The sequence below is a fragment of the Desmodus rotundus genome, chromosome 7 (assembly GCF_022682495.2).
Source record: "Desmodus rotundus isolate HL8 chromosome 7, HLdesRot8A.1, whole genome shotgun sequence".
Classification (NCBI taxonomy): domain Eukaryota; kingdom Metazoa; phylum Chordata; class Mammalia; order Chiroptera; family Phyllostomidae; genus Desmodus; species Desmodus rotundus.
The window spans coordinates 11554773-11582203 of record NC_071393.1 but is presented as its reverse complement, the minus strand read 5'-3'; the positions used below and the strand labels follow the sequence as shown (position 1 = coordinate 11582203).

Genomic DNA, 27431 nt, shown 5'->3' with positions numbered 1-27431 from the left:
CTGCTCCTCCTGGGGCTCAGTCAGCCCCGCGCCCCCGGCCCTGCTCGGAGCCCCTGGCACAGCGGGCTGCTCCCTCAGGCTCCTGCTCCCTCCACGTCCTGGCCTTTACGGCCTGAGGAGCAGATGCACCCGTGGGAGCAGGAGAGACGGGCACGCTGGCAAGTGGCATCTGTTTGGCTCTCCCTCTGGGGCGGAGCTAGCCCACTACGAGAGCGGTGGTGTAAAGACGGATAAAGTAGCTCTTCAGACACCAGACTGGCCCTGGAAGAACTGACTGTGCTATATGGAATAAAACTCTAATAATAAACAGGAGTTCAATCTCGAAACTAGTAAAACTTCGTTAATAATCTCTTCTGCAGACCAAAGGCAGAGAGGAAAAGAAAATAACTGTGTCAGTAATTCATTGTCCTGTGTACTTTAAGTTTACAGTTTTACATCAGTCCTGGGAGAGAAGGCACCATAGTTTTCGACACCGGACCAGAAGAACAAATCTATAAAGACAAGAATGGACAGTTAACGGTGGTGAGGAGCTATGCCCGGAGGGGGGGCAGCAGTTTAGACGCCAATGAAGGTGAGAACTCCACCCGTCTCAGTCCTTCTGTGGACCGACTGAAATCATGAGCTAGTTCACCTCTTTCTAGTCCTGGTTCCACATCTGGAAAACAGGATGCGGAGGTTCAGTCACTGAAAAGGGGAAAAAAGGTGACAGCATATTTAACATGAACCAGAAGATGGCATTAAACCCTCCTCGGTTTTCAGTGACAAAGCAAACTTGTCACTGGATGGACGGGGAGGGCATTACGCCTCGTCACCGCGGTTCTCAGCTGCCAAACCGGAATCTCGTGTTTGCACCTCACCCCAACACGGTGATGCAGTTGGCTGGGGATGGGCCCTGGGGTGTGGCGTGTTGGGTGTGAGGAGCGGAGGCTTGGGAGCCACCGCCCTCTCAGGAAGAAGTCCAGTGCCTGTGCTCCCCCGTCATGGGACACAGCGTTGTGCTGACCCAAGCTCAAAGGTCGAGTCCCTCTCTCTCTCTCCCCCCGACTGGCCCAGGCTGAAGAGGCCAGTAGGCCTCAGTTGAACCCATTTCTAAACGTGGCTTCTCGAAGCTCCTCCGAACCTACTTGGATGAGGGAGGGGAGGGAAGAGGCCTCAAACCCTAAGTGTGGACTCCCTTCCAGGTGTCGGTCCGCATGAAGTCCTGATAGAGGAGGACGTCTGACAGGGAGTGGACCCAGGAGACGGGGTTTGATCCAGGAAGGTGACAGCAGCTCCAGGACAAGGACTTCCCCTCTAAAGACACGGAGTGGCAGCTTGTGCCAGCACCTACCCCCGGCTTCTCGGGTGCTCTGGGCACTGAATCAAAACATCCTCTTCAGGAAGTCAAGTCACCGGAGAGGGAGGTTTGAAATGTTCCCCGTAGGATATGTGCTCGATGGGCACTTGGACCTGTCACTGTAAGGTAGGCGACCGGCTCTCTACCTTTGTCAAGCTGCCACCAAGGCACCACGGGGTGTCGTGTGTGGTCTGAGACTGAGCAAGCAAATGAAATTTCGTAAGGCTGCAAAACTTGGATTTTGCCTTAAATAAGTGGAACTTGGAAATGCACCTGTTTCCTTACCGTTTCTGCTAGGCTCTTTAGGTTCCAGAGGGGAGCTGTGCCCCGGCGCCCCACCTCCCCAGTACTAAATGGGTGGCGCTGCCGGCCGGCTGACTCCGCTTTTTTAGAAGCCCGGCAGCGTTTCTGCCGAGGCGTGCTCTCAGTGTGCACTCGAGCGCCGCCCTGCCGGACTCATCTTTGCCCTGAGCAGCTTCCCAGTGACGAGCAGAGGGCAGCGTCTCCGCCTCGCTCGCTGTGCTGGAAACGGCCCTTCGGTGGTTTGACTGTGCTTGGGTGTTTCTGAAGAGAGCCAGCGAACAGATTCAAGTAGAAACATCACGTAACTTTTATTTTACAGATGTCCACAAATGCTTGTACAACATACAGTGACTACTTCTAAAGCGTATAGCACTTTCTTCACAGCACAAGGAAACAGGAAGGCTAGTGACACGCGGGTGTGTACAGTCAGGGCCGAGTATCAGCACTGGCTCCGGAATGGCTGCCGTCAGTTCACACACACCTGACTGACGAGAGGGCTGGGTGCCCGCACCAGCCTGCTCAGCCCTGCAGGAGGGCGGCAGCAGCAGCAGCAGCGAGGCCAGGGACGGTCTCGGGCCCAGGCCCCCGTCACCACAAACAGCTGGCGTGTTTGAAAAAACAACATGATTACACTTTTTTATTTGTAAGCTATTACAATGTAATAAAATTGTCCTCTTTACCAAATCGTAGACCAGCGCTTACTTGGATAGTTCTTAAGTGTGATACTGACTTGTGTGTGCCCTTGGTGCCAGCCTAGGAAAGGTCAGTTCCTGGTAGACTGTATCGGACGACAGCCCGACCAGCCCGTGCTGCGTCAGCTCGGGGCTGGACGCGGCGTCGATGACCTGGAATGTTTTCGGGACCGCCAGTATCCCAGGGACGCAGAGCCTCGAAAGCACACGAGCGAAGCCGGAAGGAAAGCAGAGGGAGGGGAGGGGCTGCCAGAAACGTTAGGTCGTGAGGTTAGAAGCCCAAACAAGTCAGATTGTTCCACAAACGGACTCTTCGTGTAAACATTTTTAAACAAGATATTTGATGGCTTTTCCATTCCCACAGAAAACATCAGAACTGACATTCACTTTAACTTTCTAAAAAAGGTCAACCCAAACAGCGGGGTTGGTGTTTTGAAACTCAAACAGTATAAAATATTTAAGAAACATTTTTTAAGCACCCCCCTTTCCTTAGCAGTTAATAAAATCCAAATGGCCTCATATGAAAGTTTCCCACACAGCAGTTTAAAAAGCATTTGCCCAATTTTTGGGTTCCATCACGATTGTTTTAAAGGTTTACTGGAGGCTTTGCTGCTGGATACAAAGTAAAGGCCTACAGCTGTCGCAAGGAGGGCAGAACGAGCACAGTCGAAACTGTAAAAACCATTTCAAAATATAAACTCGTTTTTTTGGAATACAGTGTCGGAGGCTGCCCTTATTAATACCTTTGGTATAAACAGTAACATTTCCCTTGGAAAGCGGACAAAATCCACCCATTACCACTGCACATTCCTATCACCTTGTCACTACTCTACCTAGTCTAGTCTCAGCCACGCGTGTTAGTCACAACTCGCTTCTGTCCCTTGACAGGCGCAGAGGAGACTGGGAGGTAGGTAACAGAGAACATCCACCCCGCCGAGCACCAGCGAGCTCCCCACGAGCACACATCCCCGCCAACAGTCGTACACGTCCCTTAAACACACAAACACAGGCACTAACCGGACCCAAAGGGATCTGCACAGCCTCTCACTGGTGGCCACCCCGCACTGTGTCCAAGTCAGAGGCCAAGACCACAAGGCAATCAATCGCCAGGGGATGGCTCCGTTTACTGCAGGCAAACTGCCCCGAGGCTGCTGGTGGGAGTGGCGGGGCCACCCTGAGTTTCTGAGTGAAGGGCAGGGCATCTCCTTGCAGCAGTGAGCTCAGCTTGACAGGGAAGGAAGCCGAGGGGGAATGGATCCCTCGGCTTATGAGCTATGCCGGTAGCCAGGCCAGACAGCCTTCCTGGAATGCAGTGAGTCTGCAAGGAGGACAGTCAGAAGGGGGAGCCACCCCCAGGGACAGCTCTTGCCTCAGCCAGATGCGTGGGGGCACCAGAGCATAGGCCAGCCAAGGCCGCAACAGGCTTGACCCCTACACAGAGCCAGGCACCCGGAGCTACACGGGGACAACAATGTAGAGAGGCACAAAGCACACCAGGTCCCATCCGCACTGCTATAGGCTGCAATTATTCACCAATGAGCTCTAGGCACGAAATCCTGTTGCAGGATGGACTTCGAACAAAGCCAGTCTGGAAACCAAGCCCAGTGCAGCGCACAGGACTCGGTGCACAGCGGCCAGTGTGCTGGGCTGCATGAAATATGCAGCCTGATGACGCCCCTGGTGGCCACCAGCTGCAGGATCCCTCTCAGAGCTGTCAAACCGAACCCAAGAAGCTCAAATAGGTAGTCAACATCCACAAAAATAAATACTGCAAACAGAAGTTCTCACGTACACTTCATCTCATTCACGCTTTTCCTTTGAGAGCCCAGCAAGCCTGGCTCCAAGGCTCCCCACAGAAAGCAGGGCCCCTGGACATGGCTTGTCAGCAACAGGGAAGCATTCACCTGGGTAAAAACCAATTCACCTTGTCGAGAAATATCAAAATAATCATCTGGCTATTACAAAAGTGTCTCTGGGCTCCAGGGCAAGTGGAAGGCGCCTGGAGCCTGCGTAGGATCTGAGTGCGGAGCAGGGAGGAGGGGGGCGGGAGGAGGGCTCGGCCCACCTGCCTGCTCACTGGTGCAGGTGGGCTCGGTCGTCAGGCCGCTTGATGTGGATCCGCCGCACACGCTCGATGCGTTCCCGCTCCCGCTCCTCATCTTCATCCAGGTGGTGGGAGCGCCCAGCCGCCCCACCTGTGGCCTCCAGGAGTGCATTGTCAGGTCCCCGCCCATCCTGGGCCTCATACAGCAGAATATTCAGGGTCTCCTCATAAATCCGAGCTTCAGGGAACTCCACCTGCATCCCCCGGAAATACAGGGTGGGCAAGTTAACATCAAACACAGCCTACCAGCTTTACTGCTGCCCAGGGTAAATCAGGCCTCTGGGGTTCCATTTAAGCCCAAGGAGAACAAGCAAGCAGAAGAGCTAATGGCAGTACAGTTCTATTAACAGGGCACCAGGTCTGTAACAGCACCTCGCAGCATGATTTAGCTTCGTGGAACGGCAGAGACAGAAGTCGAGGGAGAGGTCAAATGCATTGGTCTGGTCCCACAGAGTCCAGGTCACTCAGGAAGTCATGTGCTTGGAGGGAAGCCAACAAGGGTGGGAGTTAAGCAATGCCAAGCAGGCCGGTGCAGGTGGAGGGCCACTCTAGGTCAGTGGGTGAGAGAAGAGCAGTCACATGGCAGTGAGAGATCATGACTAGAAAGCCAAGGTCAAGATCTTGAAGGCAGCACTGTGCCTCTGACAGTCAGGACGGGACCATGCTGGTGGGAAATGAAGCTGCGTGGCAGCGAGGAAGCGCACAGGTGCGTCAGACCACTGCACACAGGGGAGATGCGGGCGGTGGGCCGCATGCGGGTGCGAGGCTACATCTGAACCAGCATTTGGGGCAAAGGAGCTGAGATGCAGTGTGACTGCCCCTCCTTGCTGAGCATCACACAGGGAACGCCACTCTGACTCTCTGAGACCTACATTTGGACCTTACCGGGACCCGAAAGGTAACGGAAGCTGTACAAGTACAAATGTCAGACTAGCCATCCAGGGTGTCCCCTCAAAGCCCTCACCTTGGTCTGTTTCTTCTCAGTGGCGTAGACGATGGAGGTACAGCAGACTTCGGCGATCTTTCGGCCCTGGCCATAAAAGGACCAGCAGCAGATTTCGTCCCCAATGACGTCCTTTATGAATAGGACCCTTCCGTTAAAGCGCAGAGAGAGCTTATCAAAAAGTTCAATGTTTTTCAACATGTTGTCGTCAGAGTTGCTGCAAGAGAGCGTTTGATAAGGTGACCACAAGCTGGTAATAACTGCCGCCACTGACCGTTTCTACATGCCAGACCCATCACCCCCACTGTCCCACCCCAACCTCACAACAGTCCCCCGAGAAAGGCACCACAGTCCCCACTGCTCAGAGAGGGAAAGTGAAGGTCGGAGAAATCAGCTAACTGCCCAAGGTCAAAAACAAATAAATGGCAGAGCTAAGACCTCAAAACGGACAGCTCTAGCTGCTCAGCCTGTGTACCCCTAACCAGTGTGCCGGCGCGGCTGCTCTGCGGTGCACCAGCCAGGGACAGAAGGCTGGGGATGCAGGGCCTGTGGGGCAGGGCACCGGGCGGGGACAGGGAGAGCCCCGCAAGCCACAGAAGCAGCAGAATGGAACTGCCAGAGGGGGAATTTTTATCCTGGTCAGATTATGGGTCTTCAGTGATCTTACCAAGTCCCCCTACATCCCTCATGTTCCTGACTTAAGAGCTGAAAATTCCCAGGACACACAAGGCACTCTACAAACCAGCAAACACTGCTGGTGGGAATGTAAAATGGTGCAGCCAGTATGGAGAAGAGTTTGGCAGTTCCCCGGGTGATTGAACTTGACTTAACACGGGACCCAGCAATTCCATTCCTAGGTATACGTGCAAGAGAAATAAAAACACGGCCACATACAACCAGGCACGCACACGCACACAGCAACAGCATTCACAACGGCCACAAAGGGGCAACGGCCCTAACTGTCCGTCAGCTGGTGGATAGGTAAAAGAAGATCTGGGCCATGCACACAATGGAATGTTACTGAGGCATAAAAAGGAGTGGAGCTCTGACCCAGGCTACAACAGGGATGCACCTTGCAAACACTATACTAAGTGAAAGAAGCCAGTCACAGAAGGCCACGTGCTGCATGACTCAACTCATAAGAAATGCCAGTGCAGGCAGATCCACAGAGACAGCAAACTGGTTGCTGAGGGCTGGGACGGCGGGTGGAGAGGGAAATGAGGACCAACTCCTAACGGACACACGGCTTCTTTGGGAGGTGATGGAATATTCAAAAGCTCGGTGATGGCTGCACAACTCTGCAAATACACTAAAAACTACTGAGTTATACACTCGACAAAGGTGAATCTTATTGTGCATGTGAATTACATCTCCCATCTATCACCTGCCTTTCTTCCCACCCCCATCTGAAGGTGGAGGGGAGCCGGGCCTGGCTGGTGGGAGCGGAGGCTTTCTTAGCAAGCACTGATGTCTTTTCCAGCTGCCGCCTTACCTGGTGTAGGAGTATTTGTTGTTACTTCTGTTGTACAGCAACTTCACGGCCGGCTGCGGGTTGTTGTGGAAAAAGAAGAGGGTTACTGGAGTGCAGATGCTGAGAACTGCTGGCTTCCCACGGGGCGGGGCGGGGCCTGTGACTGTGCCGGCTGGGGTGGGGCTCCAGATGGAGGCGGCAGGACCCCATAGCAGGGACACGAGATGAGCCATGGGTTCCCATTCTTAACCCCTTCTCAGGTCTTCCTCAGGTGTTCGTTTCAAAGCTCACTCAGAAGGGCCTCTTCCATCTCTGATAGCAAAAAGAATGCCACAAGGGTGCCTCCAACGTACCTTATTTGACGTTGCTATAAGTTTCTGTTCTTCTTTGGATGAGGTGATAACAGGAACTTTGCAGAAAGGCTCATAAGCATCTTTGTTCTGCTGGAACAAAACCTGCTTTCAGCCTAGGAGGCGAGCCCCGCGCTGGATTATTTAAACTGGCCTGCCGGGCAAAGACAGGCCCTGACGAAGGCAGATGGGCAGTCATGGGTGGGAAGAGAGGAGGGAGGATTCTTACCACCAGTGAATTAGCATGGGGGGATGACCAGGAGTCGAGTTCTCCAATATGCCAGGTGCTCAGTAAATACTAACAATGACGACACATTCCCACAGCCTAGGGAGTGACTCAAAAATAGACCCTAAACGTGGTAGATGAAATGTGATTCCATCAAAGCTCCCAAACCCGTGGTGATGACTAAGAAGAATAAAAAAAGATAAGCCCATGAGGAAAAAGAAAAGAATGAGAGACAGGAAGTCAGAAGACAAAAGATACTAAAAAATTTGAGGCCAGAGAAGAGATGGCAGATGAATGACAGCCGAGGTGGAGGAGATGGGAAAGAAACCTGGAGACTTTCAAAGAGCAGCCCCCACGGCGGATGGGCACAGGGCGAAAGAAGAGGGTCCCCTGCCGGGTGGCAGAAACACCGGAAAGACCCCCTTTCAGCCTGTCATTCGCCACTGAAGCCCACTGGACGGTAAGGACCTCCCCCACACAGCTTTTCAGAGCCACGCTCTCTAATTTCAAGAAACCATGATCATTGGATGATACGTGGAAAGCCTCCGAAACATGAGACCATGCCGAGAGAGAGAGAGCAGGAGAAGGCGTCGGACGTCAAGGGCAGACGCTGCAGCCTGTGAAACAGGACCGGCCTGCTCTATGAAAGGGCACTCGGAAAGGCTCTGGGAAGTTAGGAACGTGAGAGCAGAAGTAAAAAATTCAGTGAAAGGGTTGAAAAGATACAACTGAGGGAAAAGAACAACAAACCTCTGAGCAAGTGGAACAGGAAGAAAAAGGCAATAGAAACTGGGAGGTCAGTCCTGGAAGTTTCAGCTCAGACTAATGGAAACCACAGAAAGGTAACCCAAAGGGCATGTCTCCAAGACAAAGATGAATCACAGCGTCGCCGATGTGTCTGATCCTACCAACAGGGGACTGGCCTCTCTGAGAATTCAGGGCTATATGGGGGACATTTAGAAAACCAAGCAAACAAAACAAGGCAGCAATCCCTAATGCTGGCCAACTGAAAAGTTAGGTGAGAAAGAAAACAGATGCCCTGACTGGTGTGGTTCAGCAGGCTGGACGTCATCCTGGGAAGCGAAAGGTCACCGGTTTGATGCCCGGTCATGGCACATGCCTGGGTTGCTAGCCAGATCCCCACTTGAGGGTATGTGAGAGGCAACCAATGAATGTTTCTCTCCCTCTCTTTCTCCCTCCCCTTCTCCTAAAAATAAATAAATGTGGCTTAAACAGGACAGAAAAGCCCTTCAGGGGTCACTCTGCCCATAGGGGAGGCTCCAGGGTTAGCTCCAGGGTTAGCGCGTTCACTCTCAGGAGAGGTCAGTGAGGTGGGAAGCACCCCCACTTACAGAGGGGATGAGGGAGGGAGGGAGGCGGGTGGGAGAACGGTGGTGCCTACTTGCAGGGCTGCCTGGCACTCTTCCACCAGGCCCTGGACCAGGTAGTACTTGGCTTCTGCAAGCAGCTCCTCGATCTCCCGGCGGCTCTCGGGCAAGGGGACTGCCCCGTCCCGAAGGTAGTTGAGTATCGTACCGAAGTGCTTCCCGCAGCGGTCAATGAGGATCCAGCCTGCAGTGGAGGGAAGAGGCAGGGAGGGGCTTGTCGCACTGGCACGCCTCTCTCGGAAGGCCCGGAGGAGAGCCGGGGTGGCTCCTGGCTCCCCAACCCCCACGGAGAGGGGGGCCACACACAGTCACCAGCGAAGGGCTGACCAGGCCCGGCCTAGGCAACACTGTCACGGCCTCCAGACCCTGTGGCTGGAGACCACCACACCTGGACTCACCTGCTCTTGGACTCTTTGGACGCCAGGGCCCCCCGAGGCCTGAAGCACATTTCTAAAGTACCCTCAAAAATCCCTTGGACAAGACTATCCCAAGAGCGGTCTATACCACCACGCCTGGATACAATGCATCCGAATGACCCCAACAACAGGAAGAGGCCTCTGGAGGAAAACTATCCACTCGCTCTTTCTATAAGACGTTTTCAGACTTTGAAATAACAGCCATTTCTAAGGAAGCAGAAGGCTCCTCCCACAGACTTTGACCTCTGGGTCCTGAGGGTGACCCCCCAGACACTCACCAGCACCGCCGTGGGAAAGTCCACCCCAACTCCCCAAACTGCGCACTTACTGGCTAGTGACAGCGACCGACGGGATAAAATGGTGAAGGAGACAGCGGCCAGAAAGCCAGGCCCTGCCCTCAAACAGGTCAGTCTCACACGGGAAATAGAACTTGCTTTTATGAAATACGGAAACCCCGCTGACCGGAACCAGGCACGGGAAGAAATTCTTAGGGGCAGGGCCAGGAAGACAAGCCCTCCCACCGCTCGGTGCCCTCTCCACCTCAGCACTGGCCTGCCAGTCCTCCGCCCGAGACGCGACGGGTCTTCAAAAACCCCTCTCCTGGAAGGCAAGTGTCCCAGGGAGTGTGTCTGGGGGAGGAAACGGGTGGGAACCTGGGCGTGGGAACCTGGGCGGAGAAGATGGCACCGACAGGGAGGCAGGAACGGAAGGAAGACCACGTGTGTCTGGATAGAAAATGTGAGGCGTTAGTCCTGGCCTTCCAACTGGCAGGGCCACCTTGGGCAAGCGGCTTCCCCAGGTCTCCCGTCCCACGTCACAGGCGAGAAAACACCAATGCACAGAGCAGCTGGGGGTCTTATGCCCTCACTTCCCACTCCCAACACCACTGTGCCCTGCCCTGTCCTCCTCAGACGCCCAGGCCCTGGGCCAGCAGCAGAGGCCAGCCATAGCCAAGAATAACAAACGCACCTCTTCCGCACCCAGAGTCACACGGCCGCTCACCTCCCGCACTCCTCCTTGCCCCCGACCCATCCCTGCCAAAAGCCCTCCCGTGGTTTTAGTGGGCTAGTTGGTACTCTCTGCAAGGATACCAGGGGGGTTGATGAGCAGGTCATTTCCACGCTCCCCTCCTGCAACTACTCCTCAGCCCAAGCTTCCTGGGCCTTGGTCTCGTCTCTCCAGAGCCTTCTTCCCCTTGTACTTCCACACAACTCCGGCCTCCCACGTGGGAAGAATAACCCCCGTCGGGGCAGACACCATGCAGACGTGCAGCCTGCAGTCAAACCCTGGCCTGGAGGAAGGAGAGGTATATTCCACGGCCCTGACAGTGTCTGCTGGACACTGTCCCACCGCTTCTCTCTACAACCGAGAGGACGAAGTATGGACTTGGTTTCTGTTATGTAGCTCAGAGGCCTACGGGGCCTTGAACAGGCAGGAGGAATGAGAGCAGGGGGTCCAGGGTGCTGGGGAAGGAAGGGTCTTCCCGCTGCAGCCAACAGTGGCCAGACAGAAACATGGGTCTAGGGCTGCGTGAGCCTCTGATGTTCCAAACAAAGGAAAAATGCAAATTTTTGTGAAATCTCCTGATTTTTAAAAATTGGTAAACTCTTTTTTTTTTTTTTTTTTTTACGAACCTGTCATTAACCCACTACAGGGCAACCAAAGCACATCTGCAGGCTGCACTGGGCCGGCAGGCCACCAGCTGTAACCTCTGTGTGACCCTGGGTCTTGTGCCATTCTTCCAACAAGCGGACAAGGTATGGGAAGGCAGGATTACCGTCCCGCCTGTTCTTTGGGGGGAGTCTCACCCACTGAATTTTCCACAGATGGACACAGAGGCTCAGAGAAGTTCAGTGATGTTCCCAAGTTGGGAAGGCAGAGCCAGACCACAGAAAACAAGAAGAAGCGTAGGAAAACTACTTTCATGGGAGTTGAGAAGCCCAGAGAAAAGACAAGCAGAAGCTCGGTCTTTAAAAGAAATGGCCCCCGTCTCCACACAGCTGTTCCAGGAAGAAAACATCCGTGTTCTGTCCTTGACACATGGGTAACTCAGCTGCCTGGAGGCGGCGCAGGCCCCGAAATCAACTGCTCGCATGCTCTCGACGAGTCTGGGCTGTCGCCGAGGCTCCCCACACGGGCAGGCTGGCTGCGACACTGGCTCCCACTCAAGAATGCCGTCAGGAAATGCTTGTGGCGAAGGGATCGTGCTTTGGACAAATAAGGGCAAAGGAGCCAGGCGGACTTCCCATGAGGTTTCAATTAGCATTTCGACTTTAAAGTATTTCAGTTGTTTTCAAGGCAGGAACCGACTTCTTTGAAACAGCTTCGCACGTAGAAAAGCAGATGAAGTCAAGCCCATGGGGCATCTTTTCTGCCGCCACAGAACCCATTTAGGAAACCTGTGCAACTCAGGGCAGCTGGGGGGGGGGGGGGCCGCTGGGGGTGATCCCTTCAACAAGGCTGGAGAGAACAGGCAGAGTGCAGACCAGAGGCTCGGGGACAGTTTGGGATGCAGCACAGCACAAGGGTTAAAAGCGTGGGCCTGTGCTGGAAACCCAGCTCTGCATACTTGCTGGATGACGTTAGTCTTTCACTTAACCTCTCTGTCCAGCACTTTCCTCTGCTAAAGATGGTGCCTCACAGGGCTAGCATAAAGGTACAGTAAAAGAATCGTGGGAAGTACCTATAGCACAATGCTGGCTATTGGCGGAACTCAAACTGGGTCTCTGACAAGGAACCCTTTGCACATTGCATCAATACTGCTTGAGAAGGAAGCCGCGGCAGCACCCAGAGGAGGCGTGTCCCAGCCCCCAGGAGGGAATCTGTGTGACCTGCAGGGTACCTTGGAGGCTTCTCTCAGGGTCCAAGGGACTGGGCCGCCAGGCTCGCCTTCACTCCAACCCACCAGCACACCCCGTACTTCCGCTCTCCTTTCCTCCCTTCTTCCCACCGAGAGCCGTCACTGACCTCTCCTCGCCACACGGAGGTGGTTGTACTCTGCGTTTTTGTGGCTCCCAGACTTGCCTGATGGTAAGTCATCTGAGGCACGTGTTACAAATTCGGATACTAGGAAGCGGCCTTGTATCTGAATCAGACTCTCTAGGGCAGGATTCCTGTGCCTCGGCGCTACTGACATTTTGGGTTGGATAATTCTTTGTTATGAAGGGTCTATCCTGCGCATCATAGGGTATTCGCCAGCACCCCTGGCCCCTACCCACTAGATGCCAATAGCACTCCCACCCCCTAACTGTGACAACCAGAAATGTCTTTGGACAATGCCAACGTCCCCTGGGGATCCACACCATCCCTGGTTAGCACCACCACGGTGGCTAGGAGACCAAAATCCAAAAAACAACATAAACACAGAGGCACCATTAAAAAAGCTGTAACAAGTCGGACTTATATTGTTTATACTAACAACATAAAACCATGAAAGAATAAAATCCAGAAAAGACACTTCTTTCTACAAAGCAAAAATGGGAAAACATGTAAGTCAGATGCGATCAGGCAGCAATGCGATGAAACTCGAACAGAAAAAGATGCTCGACCCACCGGAAATAAGGAAAAAAACAACAGAGTTCATTCAGTAACCACCAAACCAGCAATTACCCAGTGTCGGCAAAAATTCACACCTCTGTGGGGAGTGCGCATTGCCACAGCTGTTAATATCCAGTCCAGCTGAAGATGCTACCCCCAACTCTCTTCTGGGAATAAACTCCAGGACCAAGCTCCCAAACGCGTGCGAGACCTTAATGCTGCAGCCCGAGGCGGTCAGGTAGGGTCTGGGGAGGCAGAGCCCTTCCTTTGCCAAAGTAAAAACGTGATTTTCTGGGTGTGCCGTGACGTGACCAGGGCTGGGAGGCACTGCCCTGGAGAAACACACACGCCAGGGAGTTTTCCAGAATGATTAATATTCCTACCGGTAACCACCACCAACAGAATATGAACCCAGAGTCTGCAGTATCCTCCTAGAATGGAACATTCCGGGTCAGGGGACTGTTTGAACTAGAACTATTTATTAATGGCTTGATCTTACCAGCAAAATGCTAAATAAAGCAAAAGCGGAAAGGTTACAAACAATGTAACACCATCTATATAATGTTTAAAAATACACCCACATGGAAAACAGCAGGTCTACCTAACGCACAGAAACAGAGAGAGAGGCAGCCCAAGCGGGACGGGCAGGAGAAAGCCCCGGACGAAGAAGGAAGTGAAGTGGAGGCAAGCAGTCTCCCAGACACGGGTGTGGAAACAGCGGTTACACGGGTGGTCAGGAAACTCAGAGGCAAAACGAATGAACTCAGCGATAACTTCAACAGAGAGAGAGAGAGAGTAAGCATAAAAAACCCCCAGAGAAACCATTTTTAAAAAGTCAGAAATGAAGAACACAATATCTGAAATGAAAAATACTCCAGAAGGAATCAACAGTGGATTAGATGAAGCAGAGGACCGAATCAGCAATTTGGAGAACAAGGTAGCAGAAAACACCAATCACAGCAGTGAAAAGAAAAGAGAAATTAAAAAATAAAATGAGGATAATTTAAGAGACTTCTGGGCACCAGAAGGAGAAGGGAGAAAGCAAGAGATTGAGAATCTATTTGAAGAAATAATGACTAAAAACGCCTAATTTGGTGATGAAAAAAGCCACACAAGTCCAGGACGTGCAGAGAGTCCCAAACAAGATGAAACGGAAGAGGCCCACACCAAGACACACCACCATTAAAATGGCAAAGGTTAAAGACAGAGAATCTTAAAAGTAGCAACAGAAAGACAGTTGCCTACAAGGGAGCGCTCATAAGACTGTCAGCTGACTTCTCATCAGAAACATTTCAGGCCAGAAGGGATTCATACAACATATTCAAAGTGATGAGAAAAGCAAGGGCCCTCAACCAAGGCTACCCTTCCCACCAAGGCTATCATTTAAAACTGAAGGAGAAAAAAAGAACAACTCAGTTAAGAAGGAAAACTAAAGGAGTTCATCACCACCAAACCAGTGTTACAAGAGATGTTGAAGGGACTTCTTTAAGAAGGAAAAGAAAAGAGAACATAAATATGAATAGTAAGATGGCAATAAAACTGTACCTATCAATAATCACTTTAAATGAGAATGGATTAAATGCTCAAATCAAAAGACACAGGACAGGGAAATGGGTAGAAAACAAGACCCACGTACTCATACATGCCGTCTACCAGCGACCCACTTCAGCTCAAAAGACAAATGTAGGCTGCAAGAACAGGGGTGGAAAAAGGTATTTCACGCAAAGCAAATTAAAAAAAGCTGGGTAGCAGTTCTTATACCAAATACACTTTGAAACAAAGGCTGTAGTAAGAGGCACAGGCGGACGCTACATAATGAGAACGGATCGATCCCCCAGAAGGAGGACACGAGCCCTGTACACATTTACGCCCCCAGTGCGGGGGCACCTAAACGCTGGGCGGGCTGGGAAGCTCGCTTGGTTTTTCCTGCAGGGTGGCTCTAGCAGCGCTTACTTGTCTTTAATTTCATTCGAAACAATTTCATTAGATTGTATTGTGACAGCTGTCATATCAGCGTGCATTTTTTTAAAAATCCTATCAAAATTGGTAAATTTTTGTGCAGCCATTTTAATATTGAAGGTGGAAGAAAACATGCAACATTCCTGGCATATTATGCCTTATTATTTCAAAAAGGTAAAAACACGGTTGAAACACAAAACAAAAGATTCGTGTGGGGAAGGCGCTGCGACTGACTGAAGGTGTCGGAAGTGGTGTGAAGTTTCACGCTGGGGATTTCTCGCTGGAAGATGCTCCATGGTGGGTTCGACCCGTAGAAGTTGACAGCGATCGAATCAAGACACTAACTGAGAACCATCAATGTCCTACCATGCAGGACAGAGCCAAAGCAATAAAGTTATGGGTGAAAATTACAAATCTGTCTTTTATTTTATGTAAAAAGCCGTATGGACGTTTTGGCCACCCCAACGTACAAAGCAAACATGGATGAACACGAAGGGATCGACAGCACTACAGTCAGCAGGGGACCTGCACACCCACTGACACTCATGGGTGGGTCTTCCAGACAGGACATCAACAAGGACATGGGGACCTTCAGTGACACACCAGACCACGTGGACTTAAGTGATGTTTTCAGAACATGTCACCCCAGGGCAGTCGACCATACGTTCTTTTCAAGTGCACATGGAACATTTTCCAGGACATACCAGTTAGGCCACAAAACGAGTCACGATAAATTTAAAAAGAATGAAATCAGAGCAAGTGTTTTCTCTGACCACAATGGTATAAAAAATATAAATTAGTTTCAAGAAGAGCTGAGAAACACACAAATACATGGAAGCTAAATAATAATCACTAAAGAGAGAATGGGTTAACAATGAGATTGAGGAAGTAACCGAAGATACCGTGAGACCACCGAAAGGACAACGCAACCCCCCAGATCTGTGGGACCCGGGAAAGCAGTACGAAGAGGGAAATTCATAGCAGCACAGGCCTGCCTCACGAAACACGTCAGAACCCTCCGGAGAGCTCTCAGAAGTCCCAGCACCCCCCACAGCCTGCCCAAGGGGTTGGCTCTGGGGGTGGCCCCCCGTGCTGCCAAGGCTGAAACATCACCCCAGACCCCGGAGTCAGGCCCGTGGTCACCTGTGGAAGGGAGAGTGGCAAACAGAGAGAGTAAAGAGAGGCCCCTCAGTCCAGGCAACACTGTATTCCTTGTCTGAGTGGGGCGCAGGGCAGTTTGTTATATTATCCAAATTTTAAAGCTATCGACGTATTTCAGAACTGCACAAAAGGCGGGCGGCCTGGAGCTCGCGGGGAAACCCCCTGGGTACTGCAGTTCTCAGAGCACCCTGCCGGCCCCACGGGGGTTCTGGGGAACACATACGTGCTGATAAAATCAACCACTCTCTTCTCCCGTCTAGTGTACGCACTCCCTCATCCTCACAACATCAGCAAGAGCCTGGAGACCATTAAAGGGGGGAAGGACTGTACCAAGCAACAGGGATGACACGGGCACCCACAGGTGAGGGCAACACAGGACTCTCATTCAGAAAAGCGACCCGGAGACCAGTGACGGTGACACTGATGAGAGCGCAGGTAAAACTCCTAGCTTTGTGAGAGCGGAGCCTTCTGAGAAGGGGTCTGGCGGAGGCCTGCCCACTGTGAATGTCCTCCGCTTCTCAGGAAAGCCACCCCTATGGGGCACCATGGGACTGCAGCTCGCTCACTCCTCAAGGCCAAGGTGACCACTTCTCCCCTACACGCTGCTAAGACCGGGCTCACCCCTGCTCCTCCCAGTGCTCTGCCCCCCAACCTCCACACCCCACCCCACCCCACCCCAGGCAGGACTAAAGCCACAACGAACACTTCCCATTTATTGAGTCTCCCAATGTGTCAGGCACTCTATCAAGTGCTTTCTAATTTCCTCATTTAATCCCCATTGTAACCTGAAAATATGACCCAAATCACAACTCCGAAAGGAGGAGAACAGGCTCGGAGAAAAACATACACTCACCCACTGTCGCATCACCAGTGAGCAGCAAGTAAGTCTGCATTAACACAGTGCTCAACACCAAGAAGCTGGCAGGGCTCACACCCAGGCCCGTGTCTCTCCAACGCCCGGGTTCTTCTCTTAGGAATGACGCACACACGGGGCAAAACCCAGACAGGCAGAAGGGCAATGGGCCCGGGACAGTCTGCCAGCACCCTCGGCTCGAGACCCCGCCCCAAAAGAGACAAGTGTCTCAGGCATCCTTTAGAGATTTCTAGCAACAGAACACGCACACTGTTCCGTGCCTTCAGAGCCCTGTCCTTCAGCCAGAAGGCTCTACTGCTGGGTTCACTCGTCTGGTGGAGCTGCCCTTGGTGTTTCAGCCCGTCTGTGGCAAACTTCACTGCCGCTGACAGCCTTCCCAGGGAAGCTGTGAGATGCAGGGAGTTCCCCCAAACTGTGGACCCAATGGTGTTCTGGAGGCAACAGCTAGGCCCTGGGTCAGGCTGCGCAGTGCGCTCACCAACAGGACCGCTGTGCCAGCCAGAGTGCAGGCTGGAAGCCCCGATGCCCAGCCTGACAGCCCAGGCCCTCACAGGGGGTCAAAAGGGCCGCAGCCCTAAGCCTGCAGTTGAACCCTAAGGATGCCACACGAAGGCAACCCGGACAGGGCCGTGGGACCACATCAAACCATGGACAGCAGATGGTAAAAGCCGGCAAGTCCTGGGTTCAGGAGCTTTTGAAAAAGCATTTCCCAGGACAGGTGGATTTCTCACTTCTCAAACTAACAACAGAACAGTACCCGCCCCTCAAAGGGTTAAGGTGAGGAATGAATGAACGAACACTAAAATGCCATGCTGGGGGCTTTTCATAGGGGTGTGAAGGCGGCCGGAAACCTAGTAAGATGAGAACAGCTGAGGTTCGGGGTGTCACAGACAGCGCCGCGTCCCTGGAGAGGCTGGTGTTCCAAGAAGCAAGGGGTCAGGACATCTAGCAGCGATGTAGGAGCCTCAGCAGCCCCAGGTACCACTCCAAGTTTGGGGACAGGGGAGTCTGAGGACTCTGTCTCTTCTGGGACAAGTATTAGGCCACCAAGGCGAGGGCTTTCAAGGAGACGGGGGGCCCCCTCTTTGCTTTGCTCCGCGCTTTCCCTGCACCCCACCAGAGGCTGGGCAGGGCGGAAGAAAGCCCCAGCAGTCCTGGGTTCTCCGATAAGGCCTGCTTCTTCCTGCAGCTGGGGCGCCATTGTCTTCATTTCCATACACTCTGGGCAGTGCTGGGCGTGGCACAGCAAAGCAGATCCTCCCACACGCAGAAAGCTCTTTTTTTTTTTTTTTTTTTTTTTTTTTTGAGTCAGAACGCAGTTCTGGAAAGCCCAGTTCAAGGGAAGCGCAAAGACGTGTGTTCTCCAGGACACAGAGCGGAACACCCCAACCAGGGGCAGCCCTCTTAGGGTCACGGAATGTGCAGTGCACACCGGGCTTAGTAGCCCCATGCCCACACACTGTGTCAAAACTCCCCTGCCTTCTGAGGAACCGCCGTCCCTGGAGAGGCAGGGGCGTCGGCACTGAGGCCGGCCTCAGAAGCAGGTCAGTTGGGTCGAGCCAGGCTACAGGCTGGCCAGGTCTCGAGCAATCTCAGGCCAAGGAATGCAGGACAGGGCCACTTCTTAACCTCATGCGACCTGCCCCCTAAACCTGGCCAGGTAAGGACACTCCCCTTTCTCAGGGGCTCTTTGTTGCAGGTGGGCAGGAAGAAGTTATGGCAAGATGACTTTAAACACTTCTTTGCCTTTTACTAACATGACTTTCCACAAAAAAGGGGGGGGCGGAAGTACCGAAAATATACAAACTGAATACCTACTACGTGCCAATAGCCCCACGAGGTGGGGACCACTGTGCCCACTTCACCAGAGGGGAAATGAGAATGAACAGGGTAAACACCTTGCTTAGGGTCACCAGCTACTAAATGGGGAGTGACTCAATTCCGGGTCTGTGACTCTGTGTCAGGACCCCATCCTAGGAGGCAAGTGACGAGAGAAAATGCTGTGACTCACATGAGTTTCACTGTGAAGTCAGAGGCTCGTTGTGGAGAGAACAGGAAGGGAACCAACCAGGGTGGCTAGTCCAGCCTCCACTTTACAGAGCTGAGGCCTGGAGCGGGAAGGTGACTTTCTCAAAGTCGCACAGACAATCAACAGCTTCACACAGCAAGAGCAACAAAGGCAAGACGGTGAGTCCCTGTCCAGCTGGCTCCTAGTCATCTTCAGGTCTCAGCTTAAATGTCACTTACTCCAGGAAGCCCTCCTTGACCACACACCCCAGACTAGATCCAGTTCCCTGTTACTCATTCTCACCAAGACTCCCCGCACACCATGACAACACTGAGCACAACAGGAGGTCTGTAGCTGGGGGGACAGCTGTGCATTTCACTGCGGTCTTCTGAGCCCAGTGAAGCCCTCAACCACAGCATGCCCCACCCCCGCCTTGAGGGCAGGCTTACCTTCACTGTCGGTGAGCACTTCCATGCGCCCACTGAACATGGCTTTGAGCATGGTGTCCTGCTTGGTCAGCGTCTGCATGGTGGTGTAGTAGAGGGCGCCACCCACGTTCAGCTTCACATACTTGGAGCTGGGGCTCGCGCCCTTGAAGGAAGTGGTGCGGGTAGCAGCCGCTGGCACCGCTGAGCTCACCACACTTTCTCCTGACATCTCTTCCTGCCACGGAGAAGACAGGGGGTCACCAGGGTCATGGCACCAGGCCTGGTTTACTTCTTATAGCCACTGGGCTGAACCTGGCCTCCAGATGGCTTGGTCCAAGCGTATACTGCTTTTAAAACAAGCTTTACTTTCAACGTTGACAACTCAGGAAGAGTTCGCAGAAGAATGTGGATTTCTGGCTTCTCTTAAAACCAGAGGCCAACTCGGCCAGCAGGGCAACAACTGGTGGGAACTGGGGTATAGCTGTCCCCTGGTGAGGGGCATGTTTTCCCCAGTCCACTCCAAACTCCACCCAGATGGCCTCATACGCCGACCTCGCCTACGGACCCTGCAAGGGCAACTCTGCCACTAACTCCTGTGTGAGGAGGACTTCTACTCACCCATTCCCCACATGAACAGACACGCTGGCTGCAGCCTCAAGCACCGCCCAGGTCTCTCTTTCCTTATTGCCATGCACACGGAACAGCCAAAAGTGCCACCTTTCCGCTGAATTACGGATTAAATAAGCTCTTGTGAAGGTAAGATTCCAACTACCATTGCTAAAACCTCCTACAGAAAAGAAGTATTTCTGAGCGCTAAAGAGCAGATGTAAAAACTCTTGGAAGCCAGTTATTGCAAAATTGGAGACCTTCTGTACTGGCATTGCCCCAAACGGCAAGATCTGGTAACAGGCTCTGCACCAGCACTGCAGCAGCGCCAGCGGGCACGCGCGCGTCCGAGAAAGGAATGCGGCTTCGGATCGAGCAGGTGCAGCACGGACTGGTGCCTGGCACATGTGCACTCAAAGAAAACATTTCTTTTTTCTCCTTCTTTTTTTAAATCCTCACCAGCAGACATGTTTATTGATTTTAGAAGGAGGGGGAAGGGAGAGAGGGAGAAAGGAGAGGAGGAGGAGGAAGGGAGAAGAGGGGAAGGGGGAGGGGGGGAGAGACAGACAGACAGACATAGATTGGCTGCCTTTCGTACGTGCCCTGAATGTGTGTGCCCTGACTAGAATCAAACCCAGAACATTTTGGTGTCTGGGGTTGGATGACGCTCCAGCCAACTGAACCATCCAGCCAGAGTGAAAAACATTTCCTGACTTAGTGAGTAGAATGCTTTGGCTGGAGAGGATGCCCAAGAGTGGGCTGACCCTTCACCGAATCTGGGGCACGGCACGGAGAACGCGGCCGCGGACAGCCAGGCCTGGCTGACATCACATGGACGTGGGTAATTCCACGGCACAGACAAGGCCACTCAGCGGCTGACGGATCACAGACACAGATAAGACTGCTCCGTAACTGTCTGAACAAAGACAAGAATGGTGACATTGTCCAAAACACAGAACTCACCGAGCACCCCCTTATCCTGGGCTAATAAATACCCTGCTGCCGGTCTACCAACTACAGCTTTAATCACTTTCCATTCTTCCACCTTCAAACCAGGAACCACTGAGGCCGCATCCCAGAACAAGCTCTGCTTCCTGACAGCACCCAACGCAGGGCACAGCCCCACTCCCTGAACCGTGCCCCAGACCACTCAAGGCCAGTCCCCATCCCCCGCGATGCTCAGCAGCTGTCCCTCGATGCGTCAAGGAAATAAACTACTCTGACGACAGGTACGCTCCCAGTGGTGCTGGCCACAACACGGAACTTATAAAAATACTGATACTGAAAAAGAATTGTTTTTTACTAGTAAGTTCTTCATGCCTTTCTGTCTTTTGTAGATCCCCCGCAATGAACCCGTGTTACACTTACAACTGGTAAAACGCAAACGTCATTTTTTCACTGGAATAAGGAACTGATGGGTGGTGACCTGACTTTAACCAGTGAGGGCAGAGGCAATGGCCAGTCCTCTCCACCTCAGTCCCCCCAAAGGAGAGGCCTGGAAATCACCCACTGGGAGCTCCTGTCAGAGCCTCGCAGCCTGGCAAAGAATGGCCTCTGGAGAGACAAGGGGTGACTCAAGAAAAAGTTTCTGCTTCCTCCAGTAAAAACGCCACAGAAAGGTAAGTTTTCAAAAGCTCAGGGTCTCTGAGCTTTGCTCGCCTGGGTCTCTGGCCTGAGGCCAGACGTGAAAGAGGCCAGAGGAAGTGGTGCCCCCTTGCTCCTAGCTTTCCTTTGAAATCAGTGCCCAGAGACCAGACCCTGACCACCATCACCAACCCGTCCCCAGAAACACTCCTTGTCCATGGGACGACAGAAGTGACTTGCCCCCCAGAAATAAGTTTTGGGGATATGGTCTAGCATTTTGCAAGGCACCTACCATGAAACAGACAAAAAAGGCATAAAGTGCGCTTTATGTGTTTTTTTGCTCTCCAATGTCCTTTTAAAGATAATCTGCATACAATCGCGTGTACCTGGAGTATGCGGTTGCATGAGTGTTGGTTCATGGCTGCGTCAGCACCACCGCCCACTCCAACCCAGAGAACATTTCTGCGGCTCCAGGGGGCCCCTGCATGCCGCTCCTCCCTCTCAGAAGGTACCACTGTTTTCACTTCTACTGCCACACACGACCACTCAAAATCTGAAAAGTGCCAGAAGACAGCTATCGTGATGCCCATTTTGTGAGCTCAGATACACTGGCCCCCGCCCGGTCACTTCCCAAAGTGAGTTTGTGACACAGCAAGTGCTGGGCGTGGGCCAGTCCTGCCCTGAACCCAGGGCTTTATCAGTGGTCCTGCTGGGTCTGTATAGCTGGGTCTGTATAGAGCTACAGCATACACACTGGCAGAGGGGGTCCCGCCCCCTTCTTTAGAAAGTCCAAACAAGCTCTGAAAAGCTGGGAGGCGATGTGTGCCTTTGGGCTTGGGTTTGGAAGTCAGAGTGGAATTAAGCCCCCAGCCTTGCCGTTCACCAGCTGGGGGAGCCTGGGGGAGTCATCTGCCTGAATTCAGTCCAGTCTGTCAGGCAGGGACAAGAGCGGCATCTGCCTCCAGGCCTGCCGTGAGGGATGCCACAGAGCACTCTGCTCGGTCCCTGGCTCAGTGCAAACACTCCAACACGGACCGCCCCAACGATGACGACTTGAGAATGCTCTCAAAGTCTCAGGTTATGTTCTCTTTGGACACTGATCCCCGCTTACTGACACCCGACTGAATTACCAAGAGATAAAGGCAGAAAGCATCCTGATCTAGATCGAGACTCTGGAACAGACAAAGCAAGCTCTGAACCCCTCCAGGGCCCACTCCTCTAAAAGTCGGTCACTTCGTTACTGGGGGAGGCCCTAGGAAAAAAAAGATTCTGGGTCTGTTCGTGTCCCAGAGCCCGAGTCACAGTGAGCTGAGGACACAAAGCAGGAGACAGTAAGTCTCTTCATGGCAAACCTGGAACCCACAGAGGAGGCCCCAGCCGTCCTGCGTTCTAACTTGTTTCAAAGGCTTGATTTCACTTTTCATGAGGTTAGGGAGGTGGAACAGAAGAGAGCAAAATCAGTTAGAAGAAAGAGAGGTGATTACTAGTGGAAGTATTGGTTACTGATTCCATTCAATCAGGAAAAGAAGTTTCTTACAATTGAATGGATGGATAAGTTAAGGCTTCTCTCTTTCCCATCTCCCCTGAGTATAGTGTTGCTGAATCTAAACAGTGGCCCTCCACTTGGTTGCCCATTAGAATCCCCTGGGGAGCGGAAAATGATGCCGGTGCCTGGGTCCTAGCCATGGAAATTCTGATGTGACTGGTCTGGAGTTGTGGCACGGGCAACAGGATTTTTAGAAGTCCCCCAGGTAATTACAATGTGCAGCCAGGATAGCAACCCACTCTTCTAAAAAGTTCAGTAGGCCTTAATTAGGCTCTAATTCACATTCGTGGCCTCGGAGAAATGTCCGGGCCTTTTGCTCTGTTGGCCCACTGAATTCTTGACCGTACATAAAAACGAAGCATCAAAAATAAAAGCAAGCCCTGCTTCACAGCTTCAGAGCTACACACAGGAAGCAATTGTGCGCATGCTTAAAAAAATGAAAGTCAGCTGAAGGGGTTCAAATGCTGACTCAAAAGGAGACCCAGGCAAGTTCAGTAAGAGAAAAGGTGGCACATCCCTCACCCGCAGATGTTTTCTCTGCGACTCTCCGAAGAACTGCCTCCCTTGTATGTGTTCGGGGAGACACGCGTGGAAGGTTGATCAGGAGTTCGGTCAACCTGGGCTACAGCTCAGTGTCACTACTTCCTATGTGCTGTGCAGACAAGTTATTTCACCCAGCCTCAGTTTCCTAATTTGCAAAATGAAGTTAAAGCCATACTCTTCCTGATAACCCCCCAGGGAACGGATGCTGAAGTACTTGCCACCTGGTTCTTAGTGTACTTTTCCTTCCGCCCCTCAAGGTTTCCCTAAAACCAGAGATCACAGCCCTGGCTGTACTGGAAGCACCTGCAGATGCTTAGAAAGTACTAATGCCTGGGCTTTGCCCCAGAATAAGTAATCAGATTTGGGGAGGGGAGAGAAGGAGCGTGGCAGCTCAGAAACCAGAGTTTAGAAAGCTCTTCAGCCCTAACTGGCATAGCTCAGTGGGTTGAGTACCGGCCTGCAGACCGGAAGATCATCGGTTCGATTCCCAGTCAGGACACATGCCTGGGTTACAGGTCCAGGTCCCCCCAGTTGGGGGTGTGCAAGAGGCAATCAATCAATGTTTCCCTCCCTCTTTCGCCCTTCTTTCTCCTCTCTAAAAACACATAAAATTGAAAAAGCTCCTCAGGTGACTCTAACGTGTGGCTCAGAGCTGAGAACCACAAAGCTGTTCTCTTAACCAGCTAGATCTAAGAGTCACTGGCTGGAGGCTAATTATACAACTTCCCCTGAAATGAGGGCATTTCTACAAAAGTCTGTGGTTCCACTTCAACCCAACTACCATATTTTGCCATGTATAGTGTGCACCTTTGTGCCCAATTTTTTGAGGGAGAAATAAGGAAGTGCATTATACATGGGCACAATGACTACGTACCATGGGTATAATCCCGTGCACAATGTGCACAAAAACCATGGGTGCGCATTATACACAGCAAAATACGGTAAATTCAATCAGCCACCTAAGTGTGGCATTATTTTGATGCAAAACCTACAGGGCAGCTACTGCTATTTCCAAGTGTTCTGCAGAATGACATCCCCCTCCTGTGTTTAGCAAGCAAATAATAGTCTAGTGAGGAAAATGTCATCAATCCCGCTTTTTAGGGGAGACAATTAAGAATCAGAACTATTAAGGACCTCAGACTCCCACTCTCTCGTCCTTTTCATCATATAGCCTGAATCAAAAATCATTGTTCTAATCCCCTATAGGGCTTGTAAAAGAGATTGCTGGGCCCTACCCCAGACTGATTCAACAGTCACAGGACTTGAAAATTTCGCTGAAAAAGTTCCAGCTGATGTTGCTGGTCTGGGAACCACAGTGTGAGAAGCACTGGTTTACACCTTCTTCCCCTGAGGTGGTCCTGATTTTACACGAAATGGACCAGACCAAACTCAGATACAGGATGGCTCCTTTTCCTTCAGCAGTGTCCCTGGTGCTGATCCTCCCTTTAAAGGCCATACTTTGGAGGGAAGAGACACTGGCAGACAAGTAAAAGAGGGTCTGGGCTGAACTTTGCTCATTCTTATCCAAGGACAAAGAGCTGTTCAAGGAACAAACTTCCGAAGGAACCCAAACACACAGAAACTTCCCACAGCTGGGAGACTGTATGTAAGACATCCCCAATTCCTTAGGTGTGGCTGTGGCTACCTCGGGTCTCCACGGAATTGACTAGATAGGTGCCCAGGCCCAGATAAAGCGCTGGACCCCGCGGCAAAGATACGCTGACCTCAGGCCCCTGACATCCTTCCGCGGAGTTCTAAGCACGGAGCACACACCCGCCGGCAGACTTCTTCTACACTTTCGTCCACTCGCCTGTGTGTCCACAGGTACCTGGAAGCAAGCCGCTCCCCACTTCCCCGAAACCCAGCGACTCCTATTACAACTTCCAAAAGCCCCAAACTCTTCGTCCCAAGGAGTTCGCCCTCTCATAACCTACTCATTCTCTTTCACAACTCCCCAAACCCTAATTTTCCACCCCAAATGTCGGTCTTCAATGACATCTCTTTGTTCTTTTCCCAATCACCAATTCCCATTTCTAACAAGCACTCAAGACTCACAGACACCTCCCCCCTGCCCCGTCCATCCACACACATATCCACTCTCCAAGCCCAAAAGCCCTTTCTTGGATTCCCAACAGCAAGGGTTTTGCCCCCGCCCTCAAATTCTCCACTTAATGCCCTTCCCCCACCCTCGGCCTCGCCCCCATCCTATCCCCCAAATGCCTCTTTCCTGTCGCGACAGCCGCTATCGCACCCCCTCCTGTTGGTCCCTTCCCCCTCTACTTAGGCTGTGCCCTGCTCTCTCGGCTGCCCAGAAAACCCCGTCGGTGGGAACCGCCCTCCTACCATGAAAAGTTGGAGGACTCCGGAGTCTCCAAACCCGGACTGAAACAGGCAGGAAACACCCAGCTCGCGTGAGCCAGGGGCGGAGGCGGGGAAAGGGCGGAAACTTCCGCCGCCCGTACCCCACTTCCGCCCCGCAGAGGGCACTTTCCTAAAGGGTCCGTTCTACTCCTATACGTTAGCCGCTTTCCTCCCAACATGCCTGGCTGGAATAGCTGCATCTGCTCTCTGTTGGGTCAGGCATTTATCCCGCTTCTGAATGCTCCGGTTTTCAGCCTCCAGAGAGGAGGAAAAGATTCAAAGAGGTTGTCATTCCCGGCCGGAGAAGCTCTGCGGAAGTGTCGCTGGCCGGAACTGGATAGCTGTTTCCCCGCGGAGCTCTGAGAAGGAACACCCCGGGGCAAGATGGCGGTGGAGTCGCGGTCGCTGCCCCGGGTCCACCAGCGCTCAGGTGTATTCAGTTGAGGCGACAGTACCTGCGGCTCCGATCCCGAGCGCTGGGGCCTCGAGCGGAGAAAGGTCTACGTCCTACCGGTAGCTAGTGGGGCCGGGGTTGTGGATTCACTGGGTGTCGGGTCGGGGACTTTAAGGGAGGTGGCCCTGGGCCCGGGTCCCTGCCTCACCTGGTCCGAGGGGCAGGTGCCAGCGGCTGGCTTTTACGCTTAAGGGTGGTCTCTGCGTAGCCTTTTCCATCTCTTTTCATTTCCGGGCCTTCATAAATGTACTAACGCTGGGTGGAAAAGATTTGTTATTGTGGCTGTTGATGCCAAGGCAAGACGCCCGGTCTTGGGTGTCACCCAAAGCGGAGTTCGAATCCTATTTTCTCGCTGTGTGACCTTGGGTGAGTTCCCTCACCTCTCTGAGCCTCGGTTTCCTTCTTTGTGAAATGGCGTAATTATCTCGTTTCACAGAGGATATGGTATAATGCAAGGTTTAGTACCGACACTCCGCTGTCAACAAAGGCAGCTGGAATTAGTGAAGCAGTAAAGAAAAGCTTGTTCGAAATTTGACTGTAACTTAGCTCCACGGGCAGCCTTGCCTTCTCAGCTTTTCTTTGCTGTTCTGTGAGAGGGGGACTCTCTGGGTCTTGTGTGTTTCACTTACAAGCTAATAATTGCTTTGGAGTCAGACTCGAGTTCAAATTCAGGAGCCTAGTGACCTCCGACGAGCCCCGTCCCCATCTCTACATTTCATTTGCTTCCTGTGAAGGCGGCACAGATAGTAGCACACACCTAGGTGGAGGCAATCATTAAGCCTGACAGCCCACCCATTCCCATCACCTAGGGAGAATCCTCCTGGGCTCAGTCAGCAGTTGGTATGTATGTTGCTCCAGCTTTGAACAACCCTCTTTGGATTCTCTTGCTCTTTCATCATTCCCCATGAAGTTGGCCCTATCCGGAAAAGACTGATTTTTGAGCAGGTCTCATGGGAATATTTAAGGGAAGAGGAGACCGAGTCCTATCTCTTTGAATTAAAATCATGGCTCTGACCCTTACTAATGGTCTGACCTGGGTTATGGAAGACACTGCATGATCTCACGGGGTTGCCGATCGCTTAGAAAAGACGTGGCCCGGGGTGGGTGCTCAAGCAACGTTCTTTCCTTTTGCTTTTCATGT

At 52.4% G+C, this 27431-nt stretch overlaps 3 protein-coding genes across 8 annotated transcripts in view; 2 read left to right on the top strand and 1 right to left on the bottom strand.

The window, feature by feature from the left end:
• MYO1H (myosin IH) overlaps nt 1–1936 on the top strand; it is a 36015-nt gene extending 34079 nt beyond the window's left edge. Inside the window, exons 30-31 of the mRNA XM_053927724.1 lie at nt 423–522; nt 1182–1936. Of these exons, the coding sequence (XP_053783699.1) occupies nt 423–522; nt 1182–1205 (124 nt within the window). The 3' untranslated portion in view covers nt 1206–1936. The remainder of the gene's footprint in view (nt 1–422; nt 523–1181) is intronic.
• Nucleotides 1923–25973, bottom strand: KCTD10 (potassium channel tetramerization domain containing 10). 3 transcript variants are annotated; one of them, XM_045200501.3, is made up of 7 exons: nt 25819–25973; nt 19218–19431; nt 8828–8997; nt 7203–7292; nt 6871–6923; nt 5400–5595; nt 1923–4629 (listed from the first exon to the last, which is right to left on the bottom strand). In XM_045200501.3, exons 1-7 carry the CDS (start codon nt 25819–25821, stop codon nt 4405–4407), a joined length of 951 nt encoding a protein of 316 aa, XP_045056436.1. In that variant the 5' UTR covers nt 25822–25973; the 3' UTR covers nt 1923–4404. The 3 variants fall into 3 exon arrangements, with proteins under 3 accessions (XP_045056436.1, XP_024422830.1, XP_045056437.1); XM_024567062.3 differs by having other exon boundaries at nt 7203–7289; XM_045200502.3 differs by lacking the exon at nt 25819–25973 and adding an exon at nt 19815–20013.
• A 341-nt stretch (nt 25974–26314) lies between these two features.
• UBE3B (ubiquitin protein ligase E3B) overlaps nt 26315–27431 on the top strand; it is a 44371-nt gene continuing 43254 nt past the window's right edge. For all 4 annotated transcript variants that reach the window (XM_045200498.2, XM_024566690.3, XM_045200497.2 and 1 more), the window contains exon 1: nt 26315–26349. The gene's annotated coding sequence lies outside the window, so the exon portion shown is untranslated. The remainder of the gene's footprint in view (nt 26350–27431) is intronic.

Bases quoted from the DNA above. Each gene is read 5' to 3' on its own strand.
- KCTD10 (XM_045200501.3), bottom strand. The intron at 7,293-8,827 runs GTAGGCACCACC...GTTTTGTTCCAG, and splicing joins AGTGCCAGGCAGCCCTGCAA to CAGAACAAAGATGCTTATGA. The intron at 4,630-5,399 runs GTGAGGGCTTTG...CGGGGGATGCAG, and splicing joins CTGAGAAGAAACAGACCAAG to GTGGAGTTCCCTGAAGCTCG.